The 26,923-nt window shown below is 43.0% G+C and overlaps 3 protein-coding genes across 5 annotated transcripts; 1 reads left to right on the forward strand and 2 right to left on the reverse strand.

The window, feature by feature from the left end:
- Positions 1–327: 327 nt before the first annotated feature.
- On the forward strand, positions 328–2,265 carry polr2j (RNA polymerase II subunit J). Its single transcript, XM_074675898.1, has 3 exons — positions 328–549; positions 821–929; positions 2,105–2,265. Exons 1-3 carry the CDS (start codon positions 407–409, stop codon positions 2,204–2,206), a joined length of 354 nt encoding a protein of 117 aa, XP_074531999.1. The 5' UTR covers positions 328–406; the 3' UTR covers positions 2,207–2,265.
- A 427-nt stretch (positions 2,266–2,692) lies between these two features.
- On the reverse strand, positions 2,693–10,159 carry LOC141793086 (deoxynucleotidyltransferase terminal-interacting protein 1-like). The gene is made up of 13 exons (XM_074673441.1): positions 9,800–10,159; positions 7,281–7,351; positions 6,598–6,694; positions 6,413–6,511; positions 6,224–6,283; positions 6,089–6,145; positions 5,670–5,728; positions 5,537–5,579; positions 5,240–5,298; positions 4,908–4,968; positions 4,730–4,801; positions 3,086–3,141; positions 2,693–2,986 (listed from the first exon to the last, which is right to left on the reverse strand). Exons 1-13 carry the CDS (start codon positions 9,872–9,874, stop codon positions 2,878–2,880), a joined length of 918 nt encoding a protein of 305 aa, XP_074529542.1. The 5' UTR covers positions 9,875–10,159; the 3' UTR covers positions 2,693–2,877.
- Positions 10,160–12,632: 2,473 nt separating this feature from the next.
- pcif1 (phosphorylated CTD interacting factor 1) lies at positions 12,633–26,844 on the reverse strand. 3 transcript variants are annotated; one of them, XM_074673319.1, is made up of 16 exons: positions 26,745–26,844; positions 25,098–25,256; positions 24,505–24,629; positions 23,010–23,135; positions 22,759–22,892; positions 22,498–22,652; positions 21,995–22,142; positions 21,805–21,888; positions 21,618–21,717; positions 17,436–17,595; positions 17,172–17,341; positions 16,690–16,776; positions 16,384–16,568; positions 16,060–16,153; positions 14,931–15,106; positions 12,633–14,827 (listed from the first exon to the last, which is right to left on the reverse strand). In XM_074673319.1, the coding sequence occupies exons 2-16, from the start codon at positions 25,222–25,224 to the stop codon at positions 14,491–14,493; spliced, it is 2,208 nt and encodes a 735-aa protein (XP_074529420.1). In that variant the 5' UTR covers positions 25,225–25,256; positions 26,745–26,844; the 3' UTR covers positions 12,633–14,490. The 3 variants fall into 3 exon arrangements, with proteins under 3 accessions (XP_074529420.1, XP_074529399.1, XP_074529408.1); XM_074673298.1 differs by having other exon boundaries at positions 21,618–21,720; XM_074673307.1 differs by having other exon boundaries at positions 21,618–21,720; positions 25,098–25,252; positions 26,745–26,839.
- Positions 26,845–26,923: the final 79 nt, after the last annotated feature.

A 26,923-nucleotide genomic window follows, 5' to 3' on the forward strand; every position in this document is an offset into this window, starting at 1 on the left:
CCCTTATTAGATTTTATCTCATAAAAACATGAATTCATGTAACTTTGATAAAGCATTTTTTAAATATCATGCTTTATGAAATAGTTTTGCCGTAAAGGCAGGAAAACTATTTGCTTCGTTTTTCTTTCTAAGTGAATGCAATAATACTACTGTAGGAAAGCACCAACGCCATTAAAAATAATCTTGACATTTCATAATGTATTTCATACAGTGTGTGCGAGTACACATAAAGCATCCACAAGTTTTTTTAGTATTTTCTCATGCCCGGTAGATGGCGGTGTGGCATCTTTGAGCTGTTTTTGCGTCACCAATTACCTAAACCGAAGCTCACCATCTTCCTCTGTGCGTGTGAAGTGCTTCCTCCAGGCCCGTAGTTGTTTCTGGTGTTTTCATTTACACAGTAAAGATGAACGCTCCTCCAGCCTTCGAGTCGTTTCTTTTGTTCGAAGGAGAGAAAAGGATCAGCATCACCAAAGACACCAAAGTCCCGAACGCGTGTTTGTTCACCCTGAACAAGGAGGACCACACTCTGGGAAACATCATCCGAGCGTAAGAGGCTGACACCGAGCTAACAGCGTGCTAACTGGCGGACAGCCTGTCAGTTTTATATAAAACACTTACAGCAGGTTAACCGACAGACTTGAGACTACACGAAGAATAAAATATATCATATTTAACATCTTTTTTTCTGATATGATTTAAGGCATCTAGAAATGTTCTGCCTGCTGAGCATTGTTACATCCATACATCAATTCTCCTACTGTCACGAGGACAGAGACCCCTGACCCTAACCAGGTGTTTCTCTTTCTGTTCTTGTTAGTCAGCTGTTGAAGGATCCTCAGGTGTTATTCGCTGGTTACAAAGTTCCTCATCCTCTGGAACACAAGATAGTCATCAGAGTGCAGACCACACCTGACTACAGTCCCCAGGTAACACACACACTCACACACACACAGTTAAACACACTTCAGTTGTCTGGAGAGCAAATTTGAAAATCGGAATTTCAGGCCTCTATGACAGATGTGTTCACACCTGTAGTAAAACTTTTTTATCTGTGATCCAATAATCAGGGGAATTTTTGAATTTCAGTGTTTTTATTTCTACAGCAGTAACTAGCCCAGATTGTTTCTGTGTTTGTCTTATTTACGTTTGATGTGGAGTGTATTGCTATAATTTGGCAATGAAAAATAATTATAACACATGCATCATAGTATAATGCACACACAATCACAGATTAAAGCATTACAAACTGGAGTTAAAACGTACAATTGGGCAATTCCAAACTTACCTTTCTCCTCTCTCTCTTAAAGTGATACTCCGTGATGGAACAAGTTGGGTCCTTTCACAAGGTTTAGGGCAGAAATTACCCCTACAGCAGCGTTTTTGTGCAGCAGAAGCCCAGGGCGCACGCACCAAACACCCCCTCCCTGCTCCTCTGCCGGTTTCCTCTGCACTCAGACGGGGCCATATTTTACTTGACCAAAAACACAAATAAACAGACTCCCACCGAAAAAATCTGATATCGGTCTGCATTCACGTTTTATTTAGAGAATTTTCAGCGCGTTACTTTCACACAGAAACACCGCTAAATAAGGCTCTAGTTCTCATCGTGTCATAAAATGGCGCTACCCCTACGCCCTAGGCTTCTGCTGCACAAAACCACTGCTGTAGGGGTAATTTCTGCCCTAAACCTCGTGATAGGACCCAACTTGTTCCATCCCAGAATATCACTTTGAACCCTGTTTCCACTAAGCGGTTCATTTTAGTTCGTCATAGTACGGCACACATTCTGTGGCTTTTCCTTTAACTAATCATGGGATAGATACCTAAATAACCAAGCCGGCGTTTCGACTGAAAACGCCGGCTTACCGTTTACACGGCAACAGTGTCAGCAGCATTTCAGAAAAATCCCACTCTGGGGGGAAAAGTTTGCATTTTAGGTTGGCTGAAACGCCGTTTCCGTGTAAATGCGAGGTTGAAACACAACAAAACTTTTGCGTTTCATCCTAATACCGTTGTCATGTAACCAGTCCCTCAGTCACATGAGCCGAGCTGACACACCTGACTTTAGTGATGATGTTACTGTTGATGTATTTCTCAACAGGAGGCCTTTACGAACGCCGTCACTGACCTCATCAGCGAGCTCTCTCTGCTGGAAGAGCGCTTCAGAGTGGCCATCAAGGACAAACAGGAAGGGATTGAATAAGACCCCACCCCCTGATGATGTCACATCCTGTTTATAGCTACTGTTTGTGTTTGGTTGTTGTTATTTTTTTTCAATAAAATGTGATTTCACATCCTGCAGCTTGTTCATTGTTATTGTCCGGGTCAGATTAAATCAGGATTAGGATTAAAATAGCTGGATCCAGATTAAAGGATTTAGGTTTTCCAGTCTGGGTTTAGATGGATTGTTTTCTTCAAGTAATCTGGATTAAATGGTTTTCTTTAAATTTTATCTAGATACAGGTGACACTGGTTTGATACAGATGAAATAGTTTTTACAAAATTAAGCTGACTTAATTTCTATTCCACACATATGCCCAGTTAGTTTCATTTATATTTAACTGGTCCAGTGAGATTAATCTGGATTTAATTGCTTTGGTTTTGTTTTATCCAGAGTAAAACAGTTTGGTATGGACCTGTTTGGTTTACAACAGAAGAAAATGGCCCACATGTTACAAAATAAGTCTTTATTTTTTTTAAAAAGCAGTGAATACAAAAGCAGAAGCAGCCAATCAGAGCCTGGCGGTCACATGATTAATCCCCGCTCCCTGATTGGCCTATCAGTTTCAACAATATCTGGCAGGTTCTCTTTTTTTAGACACCTACAGTGAGGAGGTCAAAGGTCATGTGGGTGTGTAGTGGGGGTTTCAGGGGTCAGAGGTCACCGTCTCTCTGAGCCTCCATGGCTCTTTGCATCTTCTCCACCATCCAAGCAGGGACGGAGAACGGCTTCATCTCATCCATCCTGACGTCAGGACAGTCTCTGTGTGCACACACAGAAACACACACACACACCTGTTACCACCAACACGGGAAAAACACACAGGTTGCTCATGTGGAACCAAGCGGTGATGAGACTCACTTGTATTCATCACTGCGAGACAGTTCCTGAATGTCCTCTTCAATCAGGAGATAGGCCTGAACACACACACACACACACACATAGACACAGGTATCGAGATGTGTTCAGGTGTAAATGTACAAACTGATAATACACACTGTACTATTTCCTGTGAGCATTTAACACTCTGTGATTGGCTGTGAGGGTCAAGCTGCCTAACGTTTATTTGACCAAGTCTGAAGTTTGGTACCTTTTAGATTTTGCTCAAGTCAATTTTTTATTAAGTGAATTTTTTTAGAACACACACTGATTTAAGATCTGTTAAACCAGGACAGGCAAAAAAAAGATCTTTACACCTGACAACAGACCCATAAAATCCATCAATGTAGTCACTGTGGAAGATCAGATTAAAAAACTTTGAAGGAATTTGTTTTGGTACCAACTTTGTAAACAGGAAGATAAAGCTTGAACTATGAATTAAAATCAAAAAGGTGGACTTCCTGTCTTTCTTTAAGGACTAAACAGGATTTATATGAGAAACTTCATCCTTAGCTACAGTTCTGAACATTTCAAGAGGGGCGCTGTGCCGCCATTTTTATGTTCATACAGACGTTCACCAGATCCTGGAAGCTGGAGTCGCGTGACCAAGGATCTCCAGGCCTGGAGCTCTGCTCATCGTTACATTTCAGTGACTGACTTTCTGTCCTGTAAGTCAGTGTTTCTCAAATTGTGGTCCGCGGACCACTAGTGGTCAGCAATGACCATGAAGAAATTGTGTCTTTTTTTTTGATGGAACATTTGAGAAAAAAAAACGGGGGTGGGGATGCTACTACACAAATTGATACAATCTACAAAAACTGGTTTCTAGAAGCATTGAGTAATTTAATTTAATCTAAGTACTTCAGTATTTAAATACTGGAAAGTTTTAAGTATTGTCGAATAATGTATCAAAATTTGCTATACTCAGATTTTCAGGTCCATTTCTCCCTCATTCTGAAGAAAATGAAAAAAACAAAAAAACAAATCAAAACAAAAAAAACACCAAACTATGACGGACCAAGTGCACTTTTTTCCTCTAGTAACTGTTATTGTACAAAATACTTGTTCTGAATAAAGGGAACTGAAGAAGAAAAAATGTACAATTTTAATCGTAAAAATAATTCGCATTTTAATCTGTTTGCTCTCTGAGGTGTTGTTCTGAGGCTATCTAGCTCATGGTCGTCTGCAAGATTTTCTTGGGGGAAAGTGATGTGGAGGTAAAACAGAGCAGCAAAGGTAGCTCGCGCTCTGACTAGAATTGAAATGTATCAGCTCCCATACCGTGATAGAGCAGAGACGGAGTGAACACAGATCCAGTGGAATTTAGACGTGAAAAAGAGGATTCAAGCAGATACTTCAAACATAACACGTTAGGTTAGACCTGATTGAGTTCCATCAGTTTTTCAACTTTGATATTTGATGAAATCCTGTGAAACAGAGTCAAAGTGACTTTTCTGGATCAGATCAGAGTCAGCCGAGTCAGAGCAACAAACACATGGGTTCCAACAGCAGAGCTCTCTGTTCACTGCTGATGGACTGTACGTAAGAACATTAGACACAGACAGCTGACAGATATGAAGACAGCAGGGGTAAACAGTGTGTGTGTGGGTGTGTGTGCTCCCTCACCATCTTCCCTCCTGTCGCCCTCATGTGGTGTCTCTCTGCCAACCACTGTTTATCCTTAGCATCAGCCGCGTACTGACACACCAACAAAAACACACATTAGTACACACTATCAGCTCAATTTATTTCGAGTATGTGTGTGTATGTATGTGTGTGTGTGTGTGTGTGTGTGTGTTTGTACCTTGAACAGATCAGCGTGTTTAATGTAGATGCGTCCTCTGGTCCCGCCCATTCCCAGGGCCCTGCAGTGACATCACAACATGTGATGACTAAGATGTTTACAAACATGACTTTAACCTTTTAGTAGTTAAATCTAGTAAGCCACATTCACCTGACAAATGAAAAAAGTCTTATCTTTAGAGATTAAAGATAAAATAATGCCTAAATTAAGAGTGAAAAAATCTACCAATGGGTCAGAAAAATAAACTTTTATGTACATCTGTACTGAGAATAACGTCCTTTATGAAAGTTAGGGAATGACTTCAGTCAGAGATTAACTTCATATTGACTCACTTGTTCGCTCTGGAGCCGAGGACAAACGTGCTGCTCTCGTTTAGTCTGGCTGGATCCCACTGAAGTGAAAAAATGTTTCATCAGTCTCTGACAAACTGAGTCTCTGACAGTAAAAAAATACTTTGTTGATGACTGACGGACTCCAACAACAACAAAACATAAACCCACAGCTCTGAAGCACAAGAAGGAGACGCTGCACAGTGTTAGCATCAGGACAGTGTTTCAGCACAGCCTGAGATGCTAACAAATGCTAACATAGCTGAGTTTACATTCAGACGTGTGAGTTTGCTGACTCACCTTTGGTCCCTCTCTCTTGATGGCATCAGTTTTGGGCTTCGCTCTGAGGACAGACAGAGTCACAGGTTGATCAGGTGTTGTGCCTTACCTGGATACAGATGATGATGTCACGGGTTACCTGTCAGATACTTACGGAGCAGAGAAGCCGTGGGGTCTGTCATGGGCGGCGGACACAGCTGGACGGGCTCTCCTCTGAGGAAACATCAGTCACATTATGAGAGCCAGTCAGTATGTCACCTGTCCAGCACACCTGAGTTACCTTTCTGACATTTCCCCCTTACATCTGTCAAGCAGCCATCACACCTGCCACCACCTGTGTATTTATCCAACACTGGAGTCTTGTGTGTCATTCACACCTGGCTGATTCCTACAGCTCCTGTCCGTTACCCATCATACCTGACCAACATCTGTCACACCTGTATGATCTGATCTCATGTCATTTTATTTGCCAATCACTCGAGATTAAAACCTTCCCATTGGTCCTTTCTGATTGGTTAAAGTGGTGTCACCTGACTGTCTAGTAACACCTAGGTTGGTCACATACAGCTGTACCTTCTTGGGCAGAGGGCTTCCTCTCTGAATGTAGTCTTCATCAGCAGGTCTGGATCTCTGACAGGACCAAAGAGCTGGATCAGAACTGAGCCGGGTTTAAACATGCTCTGAATGCTCTCATTGGTCCATTCTTACCTTGATTGGGACCTCTGGCCCCGCCTTCTTCACCTCCACTTCTGGAAACATTTGTTTGGCCTGATAATGACATCATAAAAAAAAAGAAACATTTTAAGGTCAAAGGTCATGACTCACAGTGTGATGTCATCATGAAGCTGATTTAAGCAGTCAGTAGATGTCAGTCAGTAGAAAAACAGCTGTTCTCACATGTTCCAGGACGTTCCTGCAGGCCTCTTTGATCAGCTGATCTGTCTGGACATCTTCGCCAACGTTCTCCTTCACGTTCTCCGCAGCTTTGTCAAAGAACTACCAAACAACAACACGAACAACAACTGTTCACATCTCTTGCTCATCTTAACTGACACCTCATCGTTTTTACTATGACAACTGACCTTCTGGTACTTCCTGAACACGGCCATGATGTCATCATTGAAGCTGGGCTGAAGCACCGCCCTCAGCAGGTCCATGGACACCTGAGGATCCGTGTAGCTGCAGACAGACACAGACAGAGTTAGGAGATGATACAAACCAGTTTGAACCAGTCAGTATTTCTACACCCACTTTATTTTCTGGTTTCCTGACAAACTGATGCAGTTTTACTCTCTGCGGAAGAAGCGAGTTTAAAAAACAGCAAGTGTCTTTGGGTTGTCTGTCTCACTCAGACTGGCCACCATTTTGATCCAGATTTAGGGCCTATCCAAAGGGATCAGGGGGCGTGGTTTGACTCTGATCCAACTGAAGAGTCAATACGACTATTTAACCACTCTTAACCGGGAAAAGCCTTTGTTATCTGGAGTAGAAATATTAAACATGTTAAATTTTGATGATTCCACATCACACCTGCCCACACTGTGAACTCTTCTTCCATATTCAGTCAAAACAAGGCTTTGACATTTATGTCTGATATCTCATCAGCAGGGCAGGGTGTCCCGCCTGTTCATCTCTGTCCTCCCATCTCACCATCAGCTCACAGAGCTCCAGGATCGAGAGGATCCCGTTTTTTCAGAGTTAGCCCCACTATGAACCAGAACCTCAGAATCCTACAGACCCCCTGCTGACAGAATCCAGAACTGACCTGACTGCCATGTGTGAGCGCCGTCCTCGTCTTTGGATCTGTCTGTGTTTGATCATCAGGTTCCATGGATTCTACCAACAAGAAACAAATAATTTTCAACATCTCAGCAGCTTTACTTATTGAAAACTTGGATTTAATTGAAAATAGTGCAAAGACAACAAACCAGAAGGTGAAACTGAAAAATGTTATTGTTTTATAGAAAATATTTGTTCTTAAGTACATGTAACTTAGACATATGTTAGTTGAGGTTTTTGGATCAGCTGCATCGGGTCCCCAAATGCAGAACTTTTTGACAAAATCATACAAAACCTTGGAAAGGGACATGAGGCAGCAGTCTATTATTCTATGTCTATTCAGACTTTGGGCAACGAACCTATGTCTGCTCTACAGAAGACATGGGAGAGGGATTTGAATTTGACTTTTAGTGAAGAGGACTGGAACAAGATTTGTGAAAATGTTAAACTAGTTTCAAGGGATGCAAGAGTTCGCCTGATTCAATTTAAAAACCTACATCGTTTTTACTGGACACCTTCAAGATTATTTAGATTAGGATTATTACCCACATCAAAGTGTTGGCAATGCAAATCTGAAGAAGGCAATTCAGTTCATGTTTTATGGTCATGTGATAAAGTCCAACAATTCTGTAACATCATTTATGATAATTTATGTATGATCATTCAACCCCAGATTGTTTATTTTGGGTGATCACTCAGTTTTGACAGGGCAGGACAAACACATGAAAAGGTATGTCCTTACTAGTATTATGATTGGTTGACAAATATTTATCAGAGGATGGGAGACGGAGGGGGTACCTTCTTTTCAAGAGTGGTCAGTGGAGATGGCAAGAGTTGCTGCATTTGAAAAAATGTCATATAAACAGCTGGATAGACTGGATCTTTTTGAGGCAAAGTGGGGTAAATACTTAAATTTTTTAAGGGGCCGTGAAGAGGGTCATAAGGTGGAGAGATGCAAATCTAGAGATATTGTGGACAAATGTAGTATAGTGCTCCCTATTAAGCAATGTGTGATGTATGCTTTATTTATTGAATTTTTCTGTTAATAATGTGTCATGTCTGTTTTTTTTTTTTAGTCACATTCTTTCGTAATGGTAACTTCTTTTTTCATATATTATTGACCATAAAATTATTACCCCCCCCCCCCCCCCCCCCCCTTTTTTTTTTTTTTTAATTCCAACTTACTCTTTGATGAAGGGAATGATCTTTTCTGTTATATTTATCTGTGTCAGGCCTGTGTCAGCAATGGCAGTTATTTTTTGGTTCATATTAATACAGTTGGTTTAGATGCAGTGGTTTACATGGAGGGGCACAGTAGTGGATTTTGTAGGCCGGTAAGGAACGAACATATTTGGTGGTGACTTTGGGGGAGTCATTGTAGGGTTTTTGTTTTTATTGTTATTATTTTGTTTTGTTCTTTTTTTCTTCTCCATTGCTTTTCTTAGGTGTATTGATGCAAAATGGAAATATAATGTTATTCATAAAAAGAATGCAGCAGCACTGCATCCAAAAATAGACAAGAATCTGTAGTGGAGATCACCGCATGTCTGTTCACTCAGTTCATCACTGCATTCACAGAGTCAGGCTCAAACTGCACCATGCAAAGAGGAAACTAGATATTAACATTATCCAGGAACTGACTTCTCTAGACCTTAATCATTTTCAGACAGACTGTCGGAAGTGGGAAAACTGTCCTGTAATATGATGAATCCAAATCTGACTTCCTTTTTGGAGATCGTGGACACTGTGTCCTTGGCTCCAGTAAGAGGGACCACCTGACTTGTTCTTAGCTCACAGTTCAAAGCCAGCATCCCTTATGGACAATATCTACAGCTTTAAGAGCAACATAGGCTGCCACCCAGACAAAGACAAACCGCATTCTGCACAAAGGACAACAGCACGACCCTGTAGTAGAAGAGTCCAGGTGACAAAGGAGAACCTGAGCTGTTGAGCAGCTGAAATCCTCTATCAGGGAAAAATGGGACAAGGTTTTACCTTAAATTACAGAAACTGGTCTCCTAGTTCACAAAGGTTGAAAGAGTTTTGTTGAAAGATGAGCTGATGACAGAAACCAGTGGACATCCTGACCTTATGACATCAGCAGAGTGGGAGTGGGAGACACGGTGACTCATGATGCAACACAAAACAATGCGGCGTGAAGAAATACATCAACAGCCCACAACGACAATTACAACAATTAAAAACACGATATCAAGCGTATCTGCAGTCGCAGAAAAACTGAAGGATATTAATTTACTGTTACAGCAACACACCTCAGATACAGCATAATATAAAACACCCCAGACACGTGAAGAACAGGACGAGGACTGTAACAGATTAATCGATGCATATTTTCACAGCTGAAGTTTTCTATGTGGTTATTTTACTGAATATTTAAACCATGCAGTGATCCACAGATCAGCTCCAAAAACCAAAACACATCCAGATCTCAGGCTAGCAGCTAACAAGGCTACCCTGTTAGCCTCCGTTAACTGTGGTTCTTACCGGACTCTGCTCCGGCTGCTCCAGGCCGTCCTGCCCGATCCAGTCCTGGCCTCCTTCGCTGCGGTGGGCACCCATAGCGCAAACGATGCTGGTCCTATCTGGCCCGGGTCCAAACGAACACTGAGCTACGCTAAGCTAACAGTAGCCAAAGCTAACAGGGTAGGAGAGCGTTTTTTAAGTCCACGGTGACCTTTGAGTATTTGCTGTTGTTGTTTGTTTATTTGTTATTTAAAGCTAAAATGTCTCACAGATGGATTAATGATAAAATGATAATCAATAACTGATCTGAGGGAGGTTGATATTGGTTTCCAGGAAGTTACGCTCAGGATCGTAAAGCTCCACGTAAACAGACAAGACTTCCGGTTGTTTATTTCACAATAAAAGAGAAAACCAATTTACCTAAATAAAAGCCCGAGCTTATAAAGGATTAAATGATATTGGTATCTATAAATAGGACTCTAACTCCATGACCAATTCGCATCTCCCAACTCAGAAACTCTCTGTCACTGTAGTCAAACGGCCTCCACAGTCCTCAGATCTCAATCCAATAGAGCACCTTTGGGATGTGGTGGAACGGGAGATTCTTATCATGGATGTTCAGCTGACAAATCTGCAGCAACTGTGTGATGCTATCATGTCAATAAAGACTAAACTCTCTGATGTTTGTTTCCAGTACCTTGTTGAATCTATGCCACAAAGGGTTAAGGCAGTTCTGAAGGCAAGAGGGGGTCCAAGCCATTACTTGCAAGGTGTACCTAATATAGCGGCCGGTCATACGTGTATGTATGTATAATTATTATTATTATTTCTGTACATTATTATATCATCATTTATTGCTAGGCACCACCCAGCTGTCTACCTGTTGTGGCAGCTCTCTCTTCCTCACCTGTTTTTTGTAATTTTTATTGTCTCTTTTTTGTCATCTGTATTTGGAGTGGATCATTACTTTGTATAATTCATTTGTTGGTCATGGACACCAAACTGGTTTTGTCTTTAGTTATATTTTTGCTGTTCATATAACTATGGCCCCATTGTTTACATGTGCTGTTAGAAGCCTGAAGAATGTCAATGCTAACTGGTGCAAGGCCTGATGTCTTCCCACAAGGTGTGGAGAAGGGAGAGGATGATGTGCTAGTTCTCAGGTGTGAGCCAAGAAGTGATGACATGGACCTGTCCTTCCGTTCATCGTTATTGGGAACGTAAGATCTATCTCCAGTAAGATGGATGAGCTAGCTGTGCTAACCTAGAAGGCAGAGTAGCATTATGCTATTCACAGACATGGCTAACGGAGCTACCACCAGACACCAACACCACATTGGAAGAGCTTCCCCTGCTGTGAGCAGACAGGATCCAGGAGACAGAGACTGAACAGACTGCTGAAGAAGCTCAGTCCTGGACCATGTGGAGGTGGAGGCTGGCTGAACTGGAGAATGATGGAAAAGCTGTCAGCATCTATATTCTTATGGACCTTTTTGCACTTTCTATACACTTTCTTACTTTTGTTTTCTTGACTGACACTGTGACTCCTAAATTTCCCCTCATGGATAAGAATTTTCTATTCTATAAGGTTTTGTGTGTTTGCAAACATACTTACCAAGATGTTTAATATCTACTTCAAAGATAACAACAATAAAGAAAAGCAGGACGGCTGAGTGTGGGGGTTGGATATATTTTACTGGGAGAGTGAAGCTGCAGTTTGTCTGCAGGCAGGATGACGGACAGACTGTATTTACATTCTCCAGCTGTGAGGACCCCAACACAAACATGGCCGCCTTCGCTGCTGTGCAGTGTCGCCACATCTAGCCTCACTCTATATTTACAAACAGGTTTTAGATTAGGGAACAAAATTCTTATTTTCTGTTACTGTCTATTATTGTTTTTCTCTTTGCTTTGTAAGGTCATGGAGAGAATGATGTTTGTTTAATGTCTCCAGAAAAAGCCATCACAGGAGCTTTAATGCAAACTAAAATATTTACTGGTTAATCATAAAAGCTGTAATGTAGCAATTCTTTTACAGGACATTTTCTGTTTTATCAATATTTAATAAAATTATGAGCCTTGTAGCAATAACAGAAAAGCACTTGTTTCAATTACAATTTTTACAAGTATAGTAAAATTTGGTGCATAAAACACACCTTTAATATCTTGGTTGCTGGCTAAACAGTATGCATGCAGGGGGGAGGAGTTTTGTGTCGAAGAAACCAACTCAGCAGGTGGCGCTTAAAGATTCAAGAAACCGCTGCAAAGCACAGACTGTGCTGGATGCACTGCCAGGCAGATCATAGCTGCTCCAGTTATTGACACTTGCTTCCTCATATAAGGTTTCAGCCATGCTTTTGAAGAAAACGATTTACTCTGAGCCAAATGAAACATCCTGGGAGCTCGTTTGATGAAAAGACTCCTTGATATTTCACAGAGAAGTAGTGTGAGTCTCAGAGACTTTGTCGCAGACAGGGGGCTTATCTGTTCTTCCTAATTATCAAAGTTACCATCAACGGTAAAAAACGGGAAGCTAGCAGGGTGGAGATAACAGATGATACTACAAGTAGCTACACGCATGCATAGGAACTGCACATTGTGGATGCAATAAAAGCTTTCACACAAGAAAACAAAACGTTTTTCCTTCTGCCCCTCTCAAAAACAGACCAGTGCTACTTACATCCTGGATTTTACAATGAGAGCTACTCAAAGCACTGGAGGATAAATAGTGACCTAAGCCAGGAAAGACGACACTATCCTACCAGAACAAACTTTTAAATATGTGTTTTCATTTCTGTGATGCAGCGACACTGCTCAGCCCAAAGACTCGGCCTAAAAACCAGAACATCAAGAGGAGAAACAAGAACATTGTTTAAAGTCCCAAAGTTTTCATGCAAAAAAAATTAAACTTAAAAACAAATAAGAAAAAGAAAAAACATATAAAAGAAGGTCACATACATAAAGAGCTGAAAATTATAAAAATAAGGTGGAGGAGTATCTGCTGGTTAGACTTTACTGATGCATACACACTTCTACTTTTACATACAAGATATAGATTTTCTTAATAACACTTTGGTTTAGTTTAAAACAAACTATCATAAGCTGTATCATACAGAGAACAGATCTCAATCTTAAAAAAATGTTAAATTAAATCAAATAAAAAAACAATTCCATTTGTTTTTCAATCAATTTAACAGCAGATGAGGAAAATAACATCAACAGACTTCATATCAGTTAAACTGTACAGTATCTACATGCTGGGGCAGAAACTGAGGTCAGGCGGAAACAGGCTCCTGATCGGACGACTCATCGACCAATCAGAGGGCAGAGGGTTAGCTGTTGGAGTCTAGTTACGAAAGTGTGCAAGCAGCTAGTTCCTGGAGCAGCTTTTCAGCACTTTAATCTCATTTCAAAGTTACTGCAGAAACTACGACACGGTGATGATGAAAGTTTGACTAAACTTAGTCAAAAGTTTATAAAATTTACAGTTTGTGACAGCAAAACATTTTTGGAGGGAAAAAAAATGAATCTAAGTTATGTGTTAAAACAATCGTTTAACAGTTTCTTGAGTTATGAATCAACTCTGTGCCATCGTTGAAAGCATGATTGTGAAAATTACATCAACTATGGGCAGGAAGTGATATAAAAAGCCAATGAGTGACTATTGGTCGAGTGATTACTGTTCTTGCTGTAAATGTCCGAAACTGCTCTGCTTGTCAACAAGCACACTATGGACATGATAACTGCTAAAATCCACAACCTTGGCTCTGTTTTTACATTTCTTGCACTTAAAAAGAAGAGAAGCAGGAGAAATCTCATTTCCTGAAGACAGGTTGCACTTCACAACTCATCTCCAACAGCTCCCCCTGCTGCCCTGCCCGGCACATGTCCCAGAAACACCTCCCTCGTGTTGTTGATCAGATTCCTTCACCATGACCACACTGCATCAAAGCCTGCCGAGGCCTCTGTCCCCCTGACCCCTCTGCCCCACTTTAGCCTCTTTCTTACAGTAAATAACTTACTGTGAAGGCTCCGCCTCCTCCTGCTGGCCATCAAGTCAGTTTCCCACAATCCATCACAGTCTGATGAGGTCGAGCCACACTGATTGGCCACAGAGTCCTAAGGAGGCGGGGCTTTAGAGGCATGCCGTTAATTTCTGTCCAACACGACAAAGAAAGACGAGTCCAATAGAAACGATAGCTGCCATATCAACCAATCACCAAGCCCCGTGGTGTAGGGACCAATCAGGAGCCCTCCAGTGACCTAGAGGACCAGTGACATCACAGGTGAATCAAGAGGGTTTTATTGCTGGAGTGCCGACATTTCACCGCGTGCTGAGTGAATCTGGAGACAGGGGCAGGAACACCTGGAGTCCACTCAGCTGCAGGCGAGACCTCGCTCCAGAGAGCGTCGACCAATCAGAGGAGCTGATGTGAGGGAACCAATCAGATAATGGGGACACAGTGGGCGATAGACGACACAAATGATTAAATCCGGCTCTAAGTAACAATCTGGCTCCACCCCCTTTTGGCGATGGTGGCAGAACGGCATTGTGGGCATGAGGACTTAGGTTGAGGTGTGCTACAGGTGCTGGTGTGGGACATTTTGGACAGACGAGACGACATTCAGGACAAACTAATGCTGCAGAACAGAAAAACACCTTTAATCCCACCAGGTAAAGGGGTATGGTTTACGCATAAGCCCCACACACTCTAGACGGCGGCCATCTTGTCCATAGGACTGGTGCTGCTACTGCTGCTGCTGCTGCTACTGCTGTTGTTGCTGTTGTTGTTGTTGTTGTCGTGGGCGCTAGGTGAAGTTATTCCACTTGATGTCCTTTCAGGGGGTTTGGGGGTGGAGTCTTTGTCACCAGGGTTGCTATGGGCGGGGCCAGGAGAGGACATGGAGGAGGGACGGGATGGCGAGGGGCGGTACGCGGCCATCAGCTCGGCTAATCGCTCTGGGGTGGGGCCCCACTTCGCAAAACCAGCGTCGTTCTGAAGGAAGAGCACTGCAGTACCGTGGACTGCCCGGTAATACATCTCCTCCCTGAAACACACACACACACACACGCACACACACACATGCACACATGTAAAAACATGTAACTCAGCTGTATAGACAGATGTGTGACTGAGGACTGAATCAGTACCTCTTGCAGATGTGTTGGCTCCCGGAGCGATACTCGTGTTCGTAAGCCGGGACACTCATCTGGTGACGGAGGAACCTGCTGGCCTCCATACGGGTCAGAGCTGGGGTTGGGGGGTCACGCCACTCGGGGACAAAGACGATGAAGGAGAGCGGTTCAGAGGACTTCTCCAGGAGCTCCTGAGAGACACAGATAAATGCAGACCTAGTGACCTCTCCACGTGATACAGGACAGCGCAGAACAGTTTAGAAAGCAGAAAAAAAGTCAAGTCCTCATCTCTTCTTCACTTTTTAAAACCCACATGATGTGATCACTTTGGCTCATTTAAAAAGATTTATTGGGAGTAAATAAGAAAATCTGTTTCAGCTTTATACGGCTGCAGAAAGACAGAGTGAAGACTGTGTGACTTGTTGTTTACAGTGAAACTGAGACTCACTACAAACCGGCACAGAGTAAATTACCTTTTACCTTTTGCGAGCTTGCCTTGATAAAAAAAAAGTTTTAATTCAACCCAGTCCCACTACGTGCCTGAGGCCCTCGCTAACATTTTTTTCTTGTCTTTATTTTTTGACAATATTTTGTCACAGTCTTTGTCATCCTGTCTGTTTATTTAGTTTTCATTCATTATAAAAAGGTTCATTGGTGAATATTTTTTGTCATATTCTTTGTCAAGAAATGAACACAGAGAATAAACAGCAATGTTTTATTTCTATTTTTGGGTCAAAACATTTTGTTCTAGAAACAGCAGAAGACCATCACAGGGTCTACCTAAAGCTCTCCCCTCAGAAGGCTGACCAATCAGAGGGATGGGGGCGGTTTGCCTCGAAGAGACAGATGCTCAAGTGAAGCATTGGAGACAGAGGCTGAAATAGGGGTTTTCTAAAACACCAGGGAGAAAAGAGTAGAGATTCTTTTGAGCTCATGGAAGCTTCTACGGAGGCAACAAAGGGACAGAATACTGACAAACAAAAGCACATGACCCTCCTCTAATAGATGCTTCAGATCTTTTTCCTCATAGTGAGAAAATAGAAAATACTTTCAGTGATCCTGTTGAAATCATTTATTATTCAGAGCAATTAAAGATATCATTAGCACTGAAGTTTATGAGCATGGCACCAAGTAAGAGACTGACCTCAAAGTGCGTCACCATGGCGTCCATCAGCTCTTCACAGAACGGAGGGTTCGCTTCAAATGAGCCACTAACCGGACAGAAGGACAGGAACGGCCTAAAAACAAAGAACAGAGCTGTAACACTACACACTGACATAGTGATCCTCTGCAACCACACTGGGTTAATAAAACAAACACTCCACCGGAATTCTGCACACTGGATAAGAGTGTTTTAAAGTCGGCTTACACAGCTCACACATGGCTGATACTGCTGTCATGGTGCTGACTCACACAGAAGACATAATCATCACAAGCTGTAAAGCGGTGTGTCGAACAACTGTCTCACCCTCTGGATCCGAAGAAGCAGTCGATGTCTGGGAAGGCAGAGTTGAACTGTTTGAAGTAGCAGTTGAGCGGAGAAGCGAAACACTCAAAGGAGACTCCAAACTGTCGATTCAACGCCTCAAACACAGGTACAGGCAGCGCCCCCTGCAGGCCTGTCCCCTCGTTTGCACCACTGCCAAACATCACCTGAACATTTCACACACACACATACACACATTACTTTACCAGCCAGTTAACTGGGCTGTGTTTACAGACAGACTGCCAGTTGAGACCAGGTGAATGCTGGGAGGAGAGACAGAAGGCTCACCTGATATCTCTTCAGGAGGCACCAGACTCTGGACAAGAACTTCTCAAAGCGAGGATCGTCTATGCAGCTGTACCTGTAGAGGAGCTCCTGGACACAGACACAAAGAGACCAAGACAGTCAGATGTTTGCTTTACACTCCAAGCATCAGAAATTATCAGTCAGACCCAATTTTCTATTTTTACAAAGCTTATTTCTCTCTTGAGGATAGACCTGACAGATCTGGCATTTTTGCTTCTTACAAATCCCCATCATGTTTTTATTTTCTGTGAACCAAAGGCCCGCTAAATTTGAGTAAAGCACAGGCAAAACATGTTTGTTCTTGGGAAGCTGCTTTGAAAGATTCAGTCCTCAATTTGTTTAAACTGAATCAAACCAAACTTTTCCACATTTTGATGTCGTGCTCTTGAATCAGGTTAAAACCTGGAAAGGAGAGAGACCCTCCTGGAACCACTTCTATTCCCAGCACTCCTGGTGGTACTGACCAGTTTGCTGAAGTGACCTCTGTTGACTTTGACCATCTCTCCTCTGAAGCGCAGACAGGCTACGTCGTTCTCAAAGTGCAGCTCGACTCGAGGCAGCTGGGGCGAGGGGATTGCCAGGCGCACCGGGTAACAGTAGACCAACCTGGACTGCTGCGGGGACTCGCTGGCCTCTAAAACCACACACACAAACAGAACGTGAACTTTACACACTGAGTAGAGTCAGCCTGGAGGTGTTCTGTGAAGGGATCAGGTGTGTGTCTGTACCTGTGGGGGGGTCCTGCAGTAGACTCAGATGTGTCTGTCTCAGGCGGCGGCTGTACTCTGCAGACAGCTGGTAGATCTTTGAGCAGATCCCTTCCACCGAGTCTTTGGCCACGGCGGTGACATGAGGACCACACTGCTGTCTGAGGTGCTCCAAACGGTCCTGCACACACACACGAACACACACAGCATGTTGGTATAGTGAAGAGAAAACACAAACAGAGCAAGTGAGGCAAATAATCTCACCAGTGTCAAGCTGGTGGTGGTAGCTGAGGTTTTCACCACTAAAGCTGCGTTTCCACCAAGCAGTACGGGTCGGTTCAGTACGGTTTGGGACGGTTTGGGACAGTAAAGTCTCATCCCGTTTGCGTTTCCACAGCAAACTGTGCCCTCTCGTGGTGGGCGGCGTGTAAGCCGCATGCCGGAAGCCACAGCTGGTAAACAATAGCGCGACGCCGTAGCAGCTTACCCCGCGATTAAATCCAACAAAGAAGAAAACGCGACACAGTAAACAAAGAGCACGGATAGAAGACATGCAGCATTTCGTCCTCTTTATGATTTTCATGTAACTCTCTGTTACAAAGTGCAATCAAGCTTCGTTTCAGAGAAGTCTGTGTGCTGCCAGGAGAAATGCAGCCGCTGTCGGGGTGAGTGACGATTCTTTTGACCAATCAACCGTCTGCAGTGTGTTGCTCCACCTCCCGAGAGCGGATCGGTTCAGTCTGGCACCCATACGAAAGGGTCCCAAAAAAGTGGGACGGCTCGTCTCGGTTTTTAGGGATCCGTCCCGGGATGAGTCTGTGGAAACGCCGCTTAAAGCGCACCATACCGAGACGAACCGACCCGGACTGCTTGGTGGAAACGCGGCTTAATTCTACCCTGGGGAAGACTCAGCCTAATTACTGGACCATCAGCATAAGGTGGATCAACAGCTCTCATACCCAACTTAAAGAGGGGGTTTCAGTATTTCTGGTGCCCCCGTTGAAGCTTTCTATGATTTATAGCTCAAAAAAATTATTTTTTTCACTGGTGTTATTTAAAAACCCTTATTTCACCCAGTGTCTGAAACACTTTGTTTACGTTGCTGTCTTTTAAAAGGGTATACTGCAGGTTATTTTTTTTTTAAAACTAACACCGAACATTGTCTGATAATGGCTGTAGAATATGCCAGTCATTGGTTTTACATGTTATACAACACAAAAGGGCACACATTTATACAAAGAAGTGTCTGTTTTCAGTACAGCTGTTTAGAACGCTCTTTTTTTGTCTACATGGCGTCACAGCAAAGGCGACTTGTGTTCTTTAAATCAACATGGCTAATATGTGGCAGTGAATGAGAGCGGACATTTCAGGTCGTGTTTATCGTGTTTCTTCCACTGTATTAGGTCATTTGACCATTTATTAAGATGGTTAAGGCGTTTCTGCTGGATGATTAAATACTAGCTTAACAGGATACAGAGTCCACTTTTTCCGCCATAGGGAGAAAAATGAAGGTAGCTTTCACGCTCGGGTTTGAGACAGGACTTTATTTCTACCAGGGATGCACAAATATCGACCCTGGTATCAGGTATCGGTGCCTCTCAAAGATGGACCGTTATTGGTGGGAAGGGACCGATCCAGGCAAACAGCTCTATGCCTTTATTTAACCAGCACTTATGGCTACTTGATTCAAAATGCTACCCCTGATGCAGTTTCTTTTTTTTGCTGCATTACCAGTCTACAGGGAATAAATGTTTACAGTTGAATGGTAATTTGTGTACACCTAGAAGCTTTTTTTTTCTGGTAAACAATTAACTTTTTTTAGTTCAAATTAGGGCTGTCATTTTAACGCGTTAATTAGATGATTTAATTACACCGTAAATTAACGCGTTATAAAAAATAAAATTAATGCAGATAAATCTGGATCCCAAACCTGCGGGACGTTCAAACAAAGATGCACTTATTTTCAAATGTCTGGTATTTACAAACCGTTTGTCCACGTGTGGACAAGTGGTGTTTTTGTCAGATTTTCTAATATCCGACGGTCCCTGGATGTATCACACTTGATTTCAGCAACATGCTTTAAACTGGAGGAAAGCGAGAGTGACTTTTGGGGGACTGCCGGCCACATCTCGTTTATTCACACGTCCTTTTTGAAAATCTGCAGAAAATCAACCGTTTGCTCTTGCTAAATTCTGTAAAATACAGATAATTCTACACTCTTTACTGCATCTAAAAAACCCTGAATGATTGATATTTGTCCTGTATTTAAATCTAAAGAATTCTCTGAAAATTTGCTTCCATCTTCCTGGTGTCATGTTTCAGCTTGGAGCTGCTCTGCACCAATCAGCAACAGTTTGTGTGTTCAGAACTTGTAAAACTGAAAATACTTCACTTTTCTTTCATTCAAGACTTGAAAAAAGTGTTTTGTACATAGTTCCTCACAGTTTTTAGCCTTTAGCCCTCGTTCTCCTGACCTCATAGAAGTATAGGTATAGTATACAAGTTCATATTGCAGTGAAAATTGTGTCCACATCCGAGTAAAAACGTGACAGAAGCAAAAATAGTCCTAAAAATCAAATCAGCTTATCTTGGGTGCAGGACTGTGTAGATTTTGTAAAGATAGAACCACAACACTCTTTTCGTGTGTTCCTTATGCCTCAGGGTACCTAAAAATGTGTTGTACATATTCTCACCTTATTTCTAAATGTCTTTTAATGTAATTTTAATGTCCTGTAATTCAAATTCTTTATTTTGGGACCTTAAGCAGATATGAGATTAAAATGCGATTAATTAGATTAATTAATTACAAATCCTGTAATTAATTAGATTAATTTTTTAGTGCCTCGCCTGACAGCACTAGTTTAAATAAATGTTAAGTAGTTCCCCATGTACTCATTTTTTGCCTTTTACCCAAAACATTACCAGTCTTATCTCACAGTGGGGCATGCAGGTTATTATTTAACACTGGTATCGGATCGGTATTGGTCGATACCCAAAACCAAGATATCGAACCAGAAAAGTTGGATCGGTACATCCCTACTTCCTACATCGGTCATAAAATATGCAGCCGTCTGTGGCGCCCAATTTTGGTCAGGAAGATTCTGTGCCTGGTGATATGAAGCATCTTAAAATAAGTGGGCAATAATCTCCATAAATTTTTCTTTTTCTTCTAAGCTACAAAAAAAGCTTTTCATATTTACATCATCGCGTTGCGCCTTGGAATGGAGGCAGACATAATACACAGCCATGTTTGTCTGCAGCAGGTTTTGAGGGACAGAAAGAGCGAAATGCGTTTTTAAATATGAAAACATAACAGAATTTTGTGAAGGAGAATCCTAAACATGCATCACACCAGTGTAAATCCATCACATTTTTAACAAAACAGATCAGGAAGAAATGAATTGAAACCGGGCAGACAACTAAAAGGAGAGTAAACAACAGTGTAGAGTTTCCAAGCTGGGAGTCAACAATGGAAAAGTTTGGTCTGAAAGACGACGCTGAAGTTGGCTGTTTTCTGCTCCACAGGTAAAGGTAGAACATAAGTTTATCTGTCACAATGTTTATTTGCTCTAAACTGCACTGTTTACTATTATACCTATGGTCTGAAAAATGTAAGCATTTCTCTGTTCGAGAGTTTTCTTTTCTCTCTGACAGTCAGAGGTGGATTTGTGCCTCATAGCTGAAGGCTAGCTCTGTCAAACAGAACAGGAGCTATCAGAGGGTGATGTGTCTGTCATGGAGCTTTCTGCCTGTTGTTTCTCCAGCTATGAGACATGTCCCTCAGCATCAACGCCAATCGACATGATGATCAGAATAAATGAGACCACCTTCAGGATCCTGTTTGATCTGCAAAGGCTGAGAGTCACTTAGCGATGTGATGTTATAACAACAGATGGGGTCATTCTAACATCTGAACGCTCCATGTCGCTAAAACTCTAATTACTACACACTGCACCTTGAACTGTTGCCTTCTACCTGCCAAAAGTTCTTTCAGTGTCTGTAGTTTTAAGATTTTAAAACAAATGACACATTGAAAGATATTTAATGCAGTAATGAAGTCTTTAAAACTTCCACTGACAGAACAAGCAGTGTCTGGACCTCACTGTCTTCACAGTTAATGATAAATAATCCTTTAAACAGACTGAACACACACACAGAAGATAACAGGACAACAAAAGGACCAGGTCAAAGGTCAGAGGTTACCATGTAGTCCTCTTTGCTGGCGGAGTGGTCTCGACGTAGCCAGCTCATGGTGTCCTCAGCGTTCCACTTCACCACCTTCCTGCTCTCTGGACTCGCATTTCTGCTGGGGACAGAGGTCAAACATCAGGACTCTGTCAACACCAGCCTGATGACTCCATAAAACTCTCCCTGTTCTCTTTTCACCCACCTGGAGTCGATCATCTTCTTCGCTGCTTCAGCGTATTTGAACAAGAGCTTCCGAGCTTCCTCTTTGTACTTAATACGTGACAACCTGAAACACACACACATGGAAATATATACATCACTCATACATAAAATACAATACCATCAAATTCTGACATCATTATAATCAATGGGTCGTTATCATAGCTGCGTACCTGATGGGGATGTCATTCATGACCTCTCTGAACATGGACGGGGAGATGACGGGGTCACAGTCACTTGGCAGTAAGGGGTCCTGACCTTTATCGATCACTTTCCGCTCCAGCAGCCATCGGTTAAAAGACTCTCTGGGGGGATCGATTCCTTAACATCAGAGAGAAAGACGACTGGTCAGACAACCACATTATTTACATGCAGCACCCAGACTTTTACAGGAAGGAAAGAAAATATTAAACAGTATCTGTCATTATTTAAGTGGACAACAAGTTCTGGGAGAGGACTTGAGTCAGGACTACAACAGCAAAGGAGAGAGAAAAACAAATCAGCATCCCAGTCCCAGATGAGGTCGGTGTTGACCATACACCTCGGCCTCTCCGTCACCAGTTGTCGGCTCCTTCGTCGTCACTATCCACTGCATCTGTCACCTGACTTGTGTCATAGTTGTACATTACAGATAATCTCTCTTCAAGCAACATTGGCAGTAATCAGATCTGTGTACCTTCTCTCTGGTGGCACAGCTCGTGGTAGTGTTGCCTCAGTTTGGTGACCAGCTGAGCTCTCTGTAGTTCGATCTCAGGGTGAGGGGGAAGGTGGTTGGCATGCGGCTGCTCTCTGATCACAGCATTCGTCTGGATATCTAGATCCCAGTAAATGCTGAAAACAACAACAGACAAGTTGAAGAACCTCCAGCAGGAGCAGAGTGATTTATCACGAGCAGAAAATCCAAAGATGATGACTGGGCCATGTCGTCAGTACTCACACAGCTGGTCTGTACGGAGCAGGGGCTGGGGTTGGAGTTGTGGGCACTGTTGGTTGAGCCTGTTTATCCTCCGGGGCAGAGTTCCAGGGTTTGACCCCAGGGGTGCTGGGAGAGATGGGCGTGGTGGGTTCAACCTGGAGACATCAAACAAACAAGATGAACCTCAACAGATGAGAAAAATCTGCCACAATCGATGGCTTACAAACACCGGCTCAGTGTCACCAAGTAATCACACACCAAAACATTTTTACCTTTGTTCGCTTCAAGCTGTTAGGCCCCGCCCCCTGTTCCTCAGAGATCCTCCTCTTCCTCTGACCATTACCAAGGTTACTGTCTCCACCCTCTGCAGGGGCAGCGTTCAGGCCTAAAGGGTCAGACTGAAAACAAACAGACAGGTTCATAGTGGTCCCACCACAGCAACATGTTTAATCATTTCATCACGGCAGGTGGTTAAAAAGAGCCGGCAGCAGATGTCAAACTGGGACTTTAAAGTGATACTCCGGGATGGAACAAGTTGGGTCCTATCACAAGGTTTAGGGCAGAAATTACCCCTACAGCAGTGTTTTTGTGCAGCAGAAGCCCAGAGCGCACGCACCAAACACCCCCTCCCTGCTCGTCTATAAACGGACTCCCACTGAAAAAATCTGATATCGGTCTGCATTCACGCTTTATTCAAAGTGAATGGCAGGTCGTCCTTGCTCTCATAATCACTCATCTTTACGTTGTTATTGCATAATTCATCCTGGCAGACTACCTGCGTTTGTTTATATCTGGCACGCCGCGCGCGCGGACTGATACACTAAGCGACGAGCGCCTCGTAGCCAGCTGTGGCTCTGCAGCGGAGGTAGCGCCGTTTTACGACACAATGAGAACTAGAGCCTTATTTAGCGGTGTTTTTGTGTGAAAGTAATGCTCTGAAAATTCTCTAAATAAAGCGTGAATGCAGACCGATATCAGATTTTTTCAGTGGGAGTCCGTTTATTTGTGTTTTTGGTCAAGTAAAAATTGGCCCCGTCTGAGTGCAGAGGAAATCGGCAGAGGAGCAGGGAGGGGGTGTTTGGTGCAAGTGCTCTGGGCTTCTGCTGCACAAAATCACTGCTTTAGGGGTAATTTCTGCCCTAAACCTTGTTGAAGGAGCCACACTTGGTCATGTTTCACCTTTTGTATTAATTGCTTTCTTGTGTGCACGGCCTCCCCAGGTGAGGTGATAAGTGGGAGGGCAGAGCTCGCTGGTGAACAGAGAGAGAGAGAGACGGAAGAGAGAGCGCATACTGTCATTGACCACAGGCCTTAAGATTTATGTCCAGAATATTTAAGTGTTTTTAAGTTTCCTTTGGTCAGATGTACAATAAACTTTGATTTTCATCTCCCATACACCTTCTCTCAATGGATCCTTTTTTGGAAAGGTCTGTGCATTAAAATGAACTGCTCCCGTTTCTCCACGTGGTGAAATCTAACCCAGGAGAGGTTACTGGAAACCTTTTGTGTTTTGTTTTTTGAATTTTGCCACTTCACTTGTGATAGGACCCAACTTGTTCCATCCTGGAATATCACTTTAAAGTAAATATGAAATCTGTTTAAAAAAAAAAAAAAAAAAAAAGGATATTGATGCATCTTGAAACCTCTGCTGCTCCTCTTTTCTACTCTGAGTTTCAGACTGAGTTCACAAGCTGTTCATGAGGAAGTAAAAGTAAACATAACACCACAGTGTTGTTTTTCATTTGGGGAAAAAACAGCGGTACTCACGATGACATCATGCTGACCGAGCACTGGCACCTCCCACAGACTCTGATTGGTGAATCTGTTGAAATAATACGGTCGGTTCTCCCTCCGAGACCAACACTTAGACCATCCAGCCTGGACCAGCTCATCTGTCGGACAGACAAGTTAAAGAGACAGAGAGTTCGGAGATGGAGAATGGTCTATATACAGTCATCGTGAAGATAGCGGTGGGACAGACAGTTGTAACTAAGAATTAAGACTGACAGGTGACAGACAGATACAGCTTAGTGATTATTTACTGAAGAGGAACAGACAGGTAAACCCCTGGTGATGACCCTGTGACCTTAAAAAGACAGCGAGGCACAGACAGGTGGGACGATGAGTTGGGACAGACAGATGCACCTTAACATTCACATGTACAGTTGAGAGAGGATAAAAAGAAGACAGACAAGTAAAGTCATAGAGGTAAACCTGAAACCTGAAAGATGAGAGACAGATAAGAGGGAGACAGACAGCTGTATCTATCAATCTATGAACTAAGATGCGCACAGACAGATGACAGGAATATGGATGGTTACACCTTGGAGCAGACACAGACAGGCTAAAGACAGACATACCTGGAAGTTCAGGTGGTTTGGAGGTGGTGGACGGAGAAAGGGGTGGTCCCTGAGAGGAGGCAGGTGTGGAGGGAGAAGGCATCACGGCCGCCTCCCCCTTAATCGATCCCTGGCTGTCGCTGGACATCTCACCTGCTCGTCAGAACAACATCGACCTGCCTGGACAGGAAGACATGCTCAGGCTTTCAGAGTAAAACAAAGGTGAAACATTAGACAGTTTAAACTAAAATGTCATGAACATTTCTATAAACAAAATCAAAATGCTTGGATGGATCTTTTTTATTCTTGATTAAAACAATCTCATACCACTGTTTCCTAGTATAAGTTTACACCATACATGATATCTAAGACATTAAAGATTACTACACATGCTTAAAATACCTATTCAACCAACACATTAGGATATTTTCTAATGAACTAGTTAATAAAACCCACAAATTATCTTTGAAATACACGGGAACTACACTAGACTTTAAAAAAAATAGCTGACACTCACAAATCTAACAAATTAAAAGCTTTACCAACAAAACAACGATACATAAAAAAAAACTATTTTAGCCAAAACGCTGAACAATAATAAGACATAAATCAGTTTGTAATGTATAACGTTGACTTTATCCACTGTTTACGCGGTTATCTTTACATTTAGAAAATCTAAACTCTTTGTTTATAAGAGGAATTAAAAGAAGCTTTCGAACTTACAAACCAGATACTGCTATGGTTTCTAATTTTAGTTTCTGTTTTCCTTCCAGTGACCTGAGTGACCGATGTGTTTCGCTTTTGAGACATTAGATGGGATTAACCAGAATGTTTGCACATGAGTCGATGATGACTGAGACTGAAGCAGCCCAGAAACACTGAAAACATTATTTCATAAATGGTGTTCGCAGGAAAACGGGCTGTTTGTCCAGTTTACTCGATAGTGACTGAGAATATGTTTTCTGATCAGCTCGGTGACAACACGACGGTCCGGGCCGACCTGTTAGTAACAGACCGTCTGAATGTGGCGGTTTGAAGGCAGAAGGCGGCAAACGAGACGGTGTTAGAGATGAGCTACAGCACATCAATGAACATAAAAACAGTGAGATTTCAATGTGTATGGCAAGAAAATAAAGCGCTTAGGGGGGAAATGTTAATTTTACGTATTTTCTTTCACATACGCAGAAATGAGCGCTATGGTTACACGCATGCGCATGATAGTCTTTCCAAACAAACACGGAGGAGGAGAGGCGCAGGGGGGAGGTGAGCGGGGAGGACAACAAAAAGCTGCGGCTGCTCCCTCCGAGCTCGAGCAGAAGACGCGGACACAGCGGCGCTCACTACAGAGCCGGAGCGAGACCAAGCCGTGCTATAGTGACCGTACTACACAAATATCGAAACTAGCTGTGTTATTACGCCAGTTTATTGCACCATTTTCGCGTTTGGCTCTGAAAGTGCGCAGAGCGACAGCTGCTGTTTAGGCGCCACTTCTCAGACAAGATGGCGGACACGCCCCTGCCACAGCGTTGCGCGCCCTGCACAGTAATTCTGCGTTTTATTACAAACTCAGCCACTTTGCGTGCCGTTACTAAGGTTTGTCTGAAGACCGAAACTTTCCGCCGGGCGTCGGTGCCTTCAGAGCGGCTGTGCGGGGCCGCCTGCCCTTACCTTGACCGGTGAATTAGCGGAGAGTCGTGGGTTCTGTCCGTTTGTTTCGGGTCCTCCGCTCCGCTCCCTCCCCGCCTGCTCAGACATCTTTACAGGGACCCGAAGTGAGCCACTGCGCAGGCGCTGCCGTTACCCGTTTTCCCTTTCCGGAATGTTCCCTTTAAGCCGCCATTTTGAGA

This window comes from Halichoeres trimaculatus, unplaced genomic scaffold (genome assembly GCF_033239565.1).
Source record: "Halichoeres trimaculatus isolate MK-OKI-2021-1 unplaced genomic scaffold, fHalTri1.1 fHalTri1_scaffold_1, whole genome shotgun sequence".
NCBI classification, from domain to species: Eukaryota; Metazoa; Chordata; class Actinopteri; order Labriformes; family Labridae; genus Halichoeres; species Halichoeres trimaculatus.

Coding starts and splice junctions, on each gene's coding strand:
- polr2j (XM_074675898.1), top strand. CDS start 407: ATGAACGCTCCTCCAGCCTTCGAGTCGTTTCTTTTGTTCGAAGGAGAG. Junction 550..820: donor CTGGGAAACATCATCCGAGC/GTAAGAGGCTGA, acceptor TGTTCTTGTTAG/TCAGCTGTTGAAGGATCCTC. Junction 930..2,104: donor CACCTGACTACAGTCCCCAG/GTAACACACACA, acceptor ATTTCTCAACAG/GAGGCCTTTACGAACGCCGT.
- LOC141793086 (XM_074673441.1), bottom strand. CDS start 9,874: ATGGGTGCCCACCGCAGCGAAGGAGGCCAGGACTGGATCGGGCAGGAC. Junction 3,142..4,729: donor GGGCGACAGGAGGGAAGATG/GTGAGGGAGCAC, acceptor GTGTGTGTTCAG/GCCTATCTCCTGATTGAAGA. Junction 2,987..3,085: donor TCTCGCAGTGATGAATACAA/GTGAGTCTCATC, acceptor GTGTGCACACAG/AGACTGTCCTGACGTCAGGA.
- pcif1 (XM_074673298.1), bottom strand. CDS start 25,224: ATGTCCAGCGACAGCCAGGGATCGATTAAGGGGGAGGCGGCCGTGATG. Junction 22,893..23,009: donor ACAGCTTGAAGCGAACAAAG/GTAAAAATGTTT, acceptor TGATGTCTCCAG/GTTGAACCCACCACGCCCAT. Junction 22,653..22,758: donor GCTCCGTACAGACCAGCTGT/GTGAGTACTGAC, acceptor TGTTGTTTTCAG/CATTTACTGGGATCTAGATA.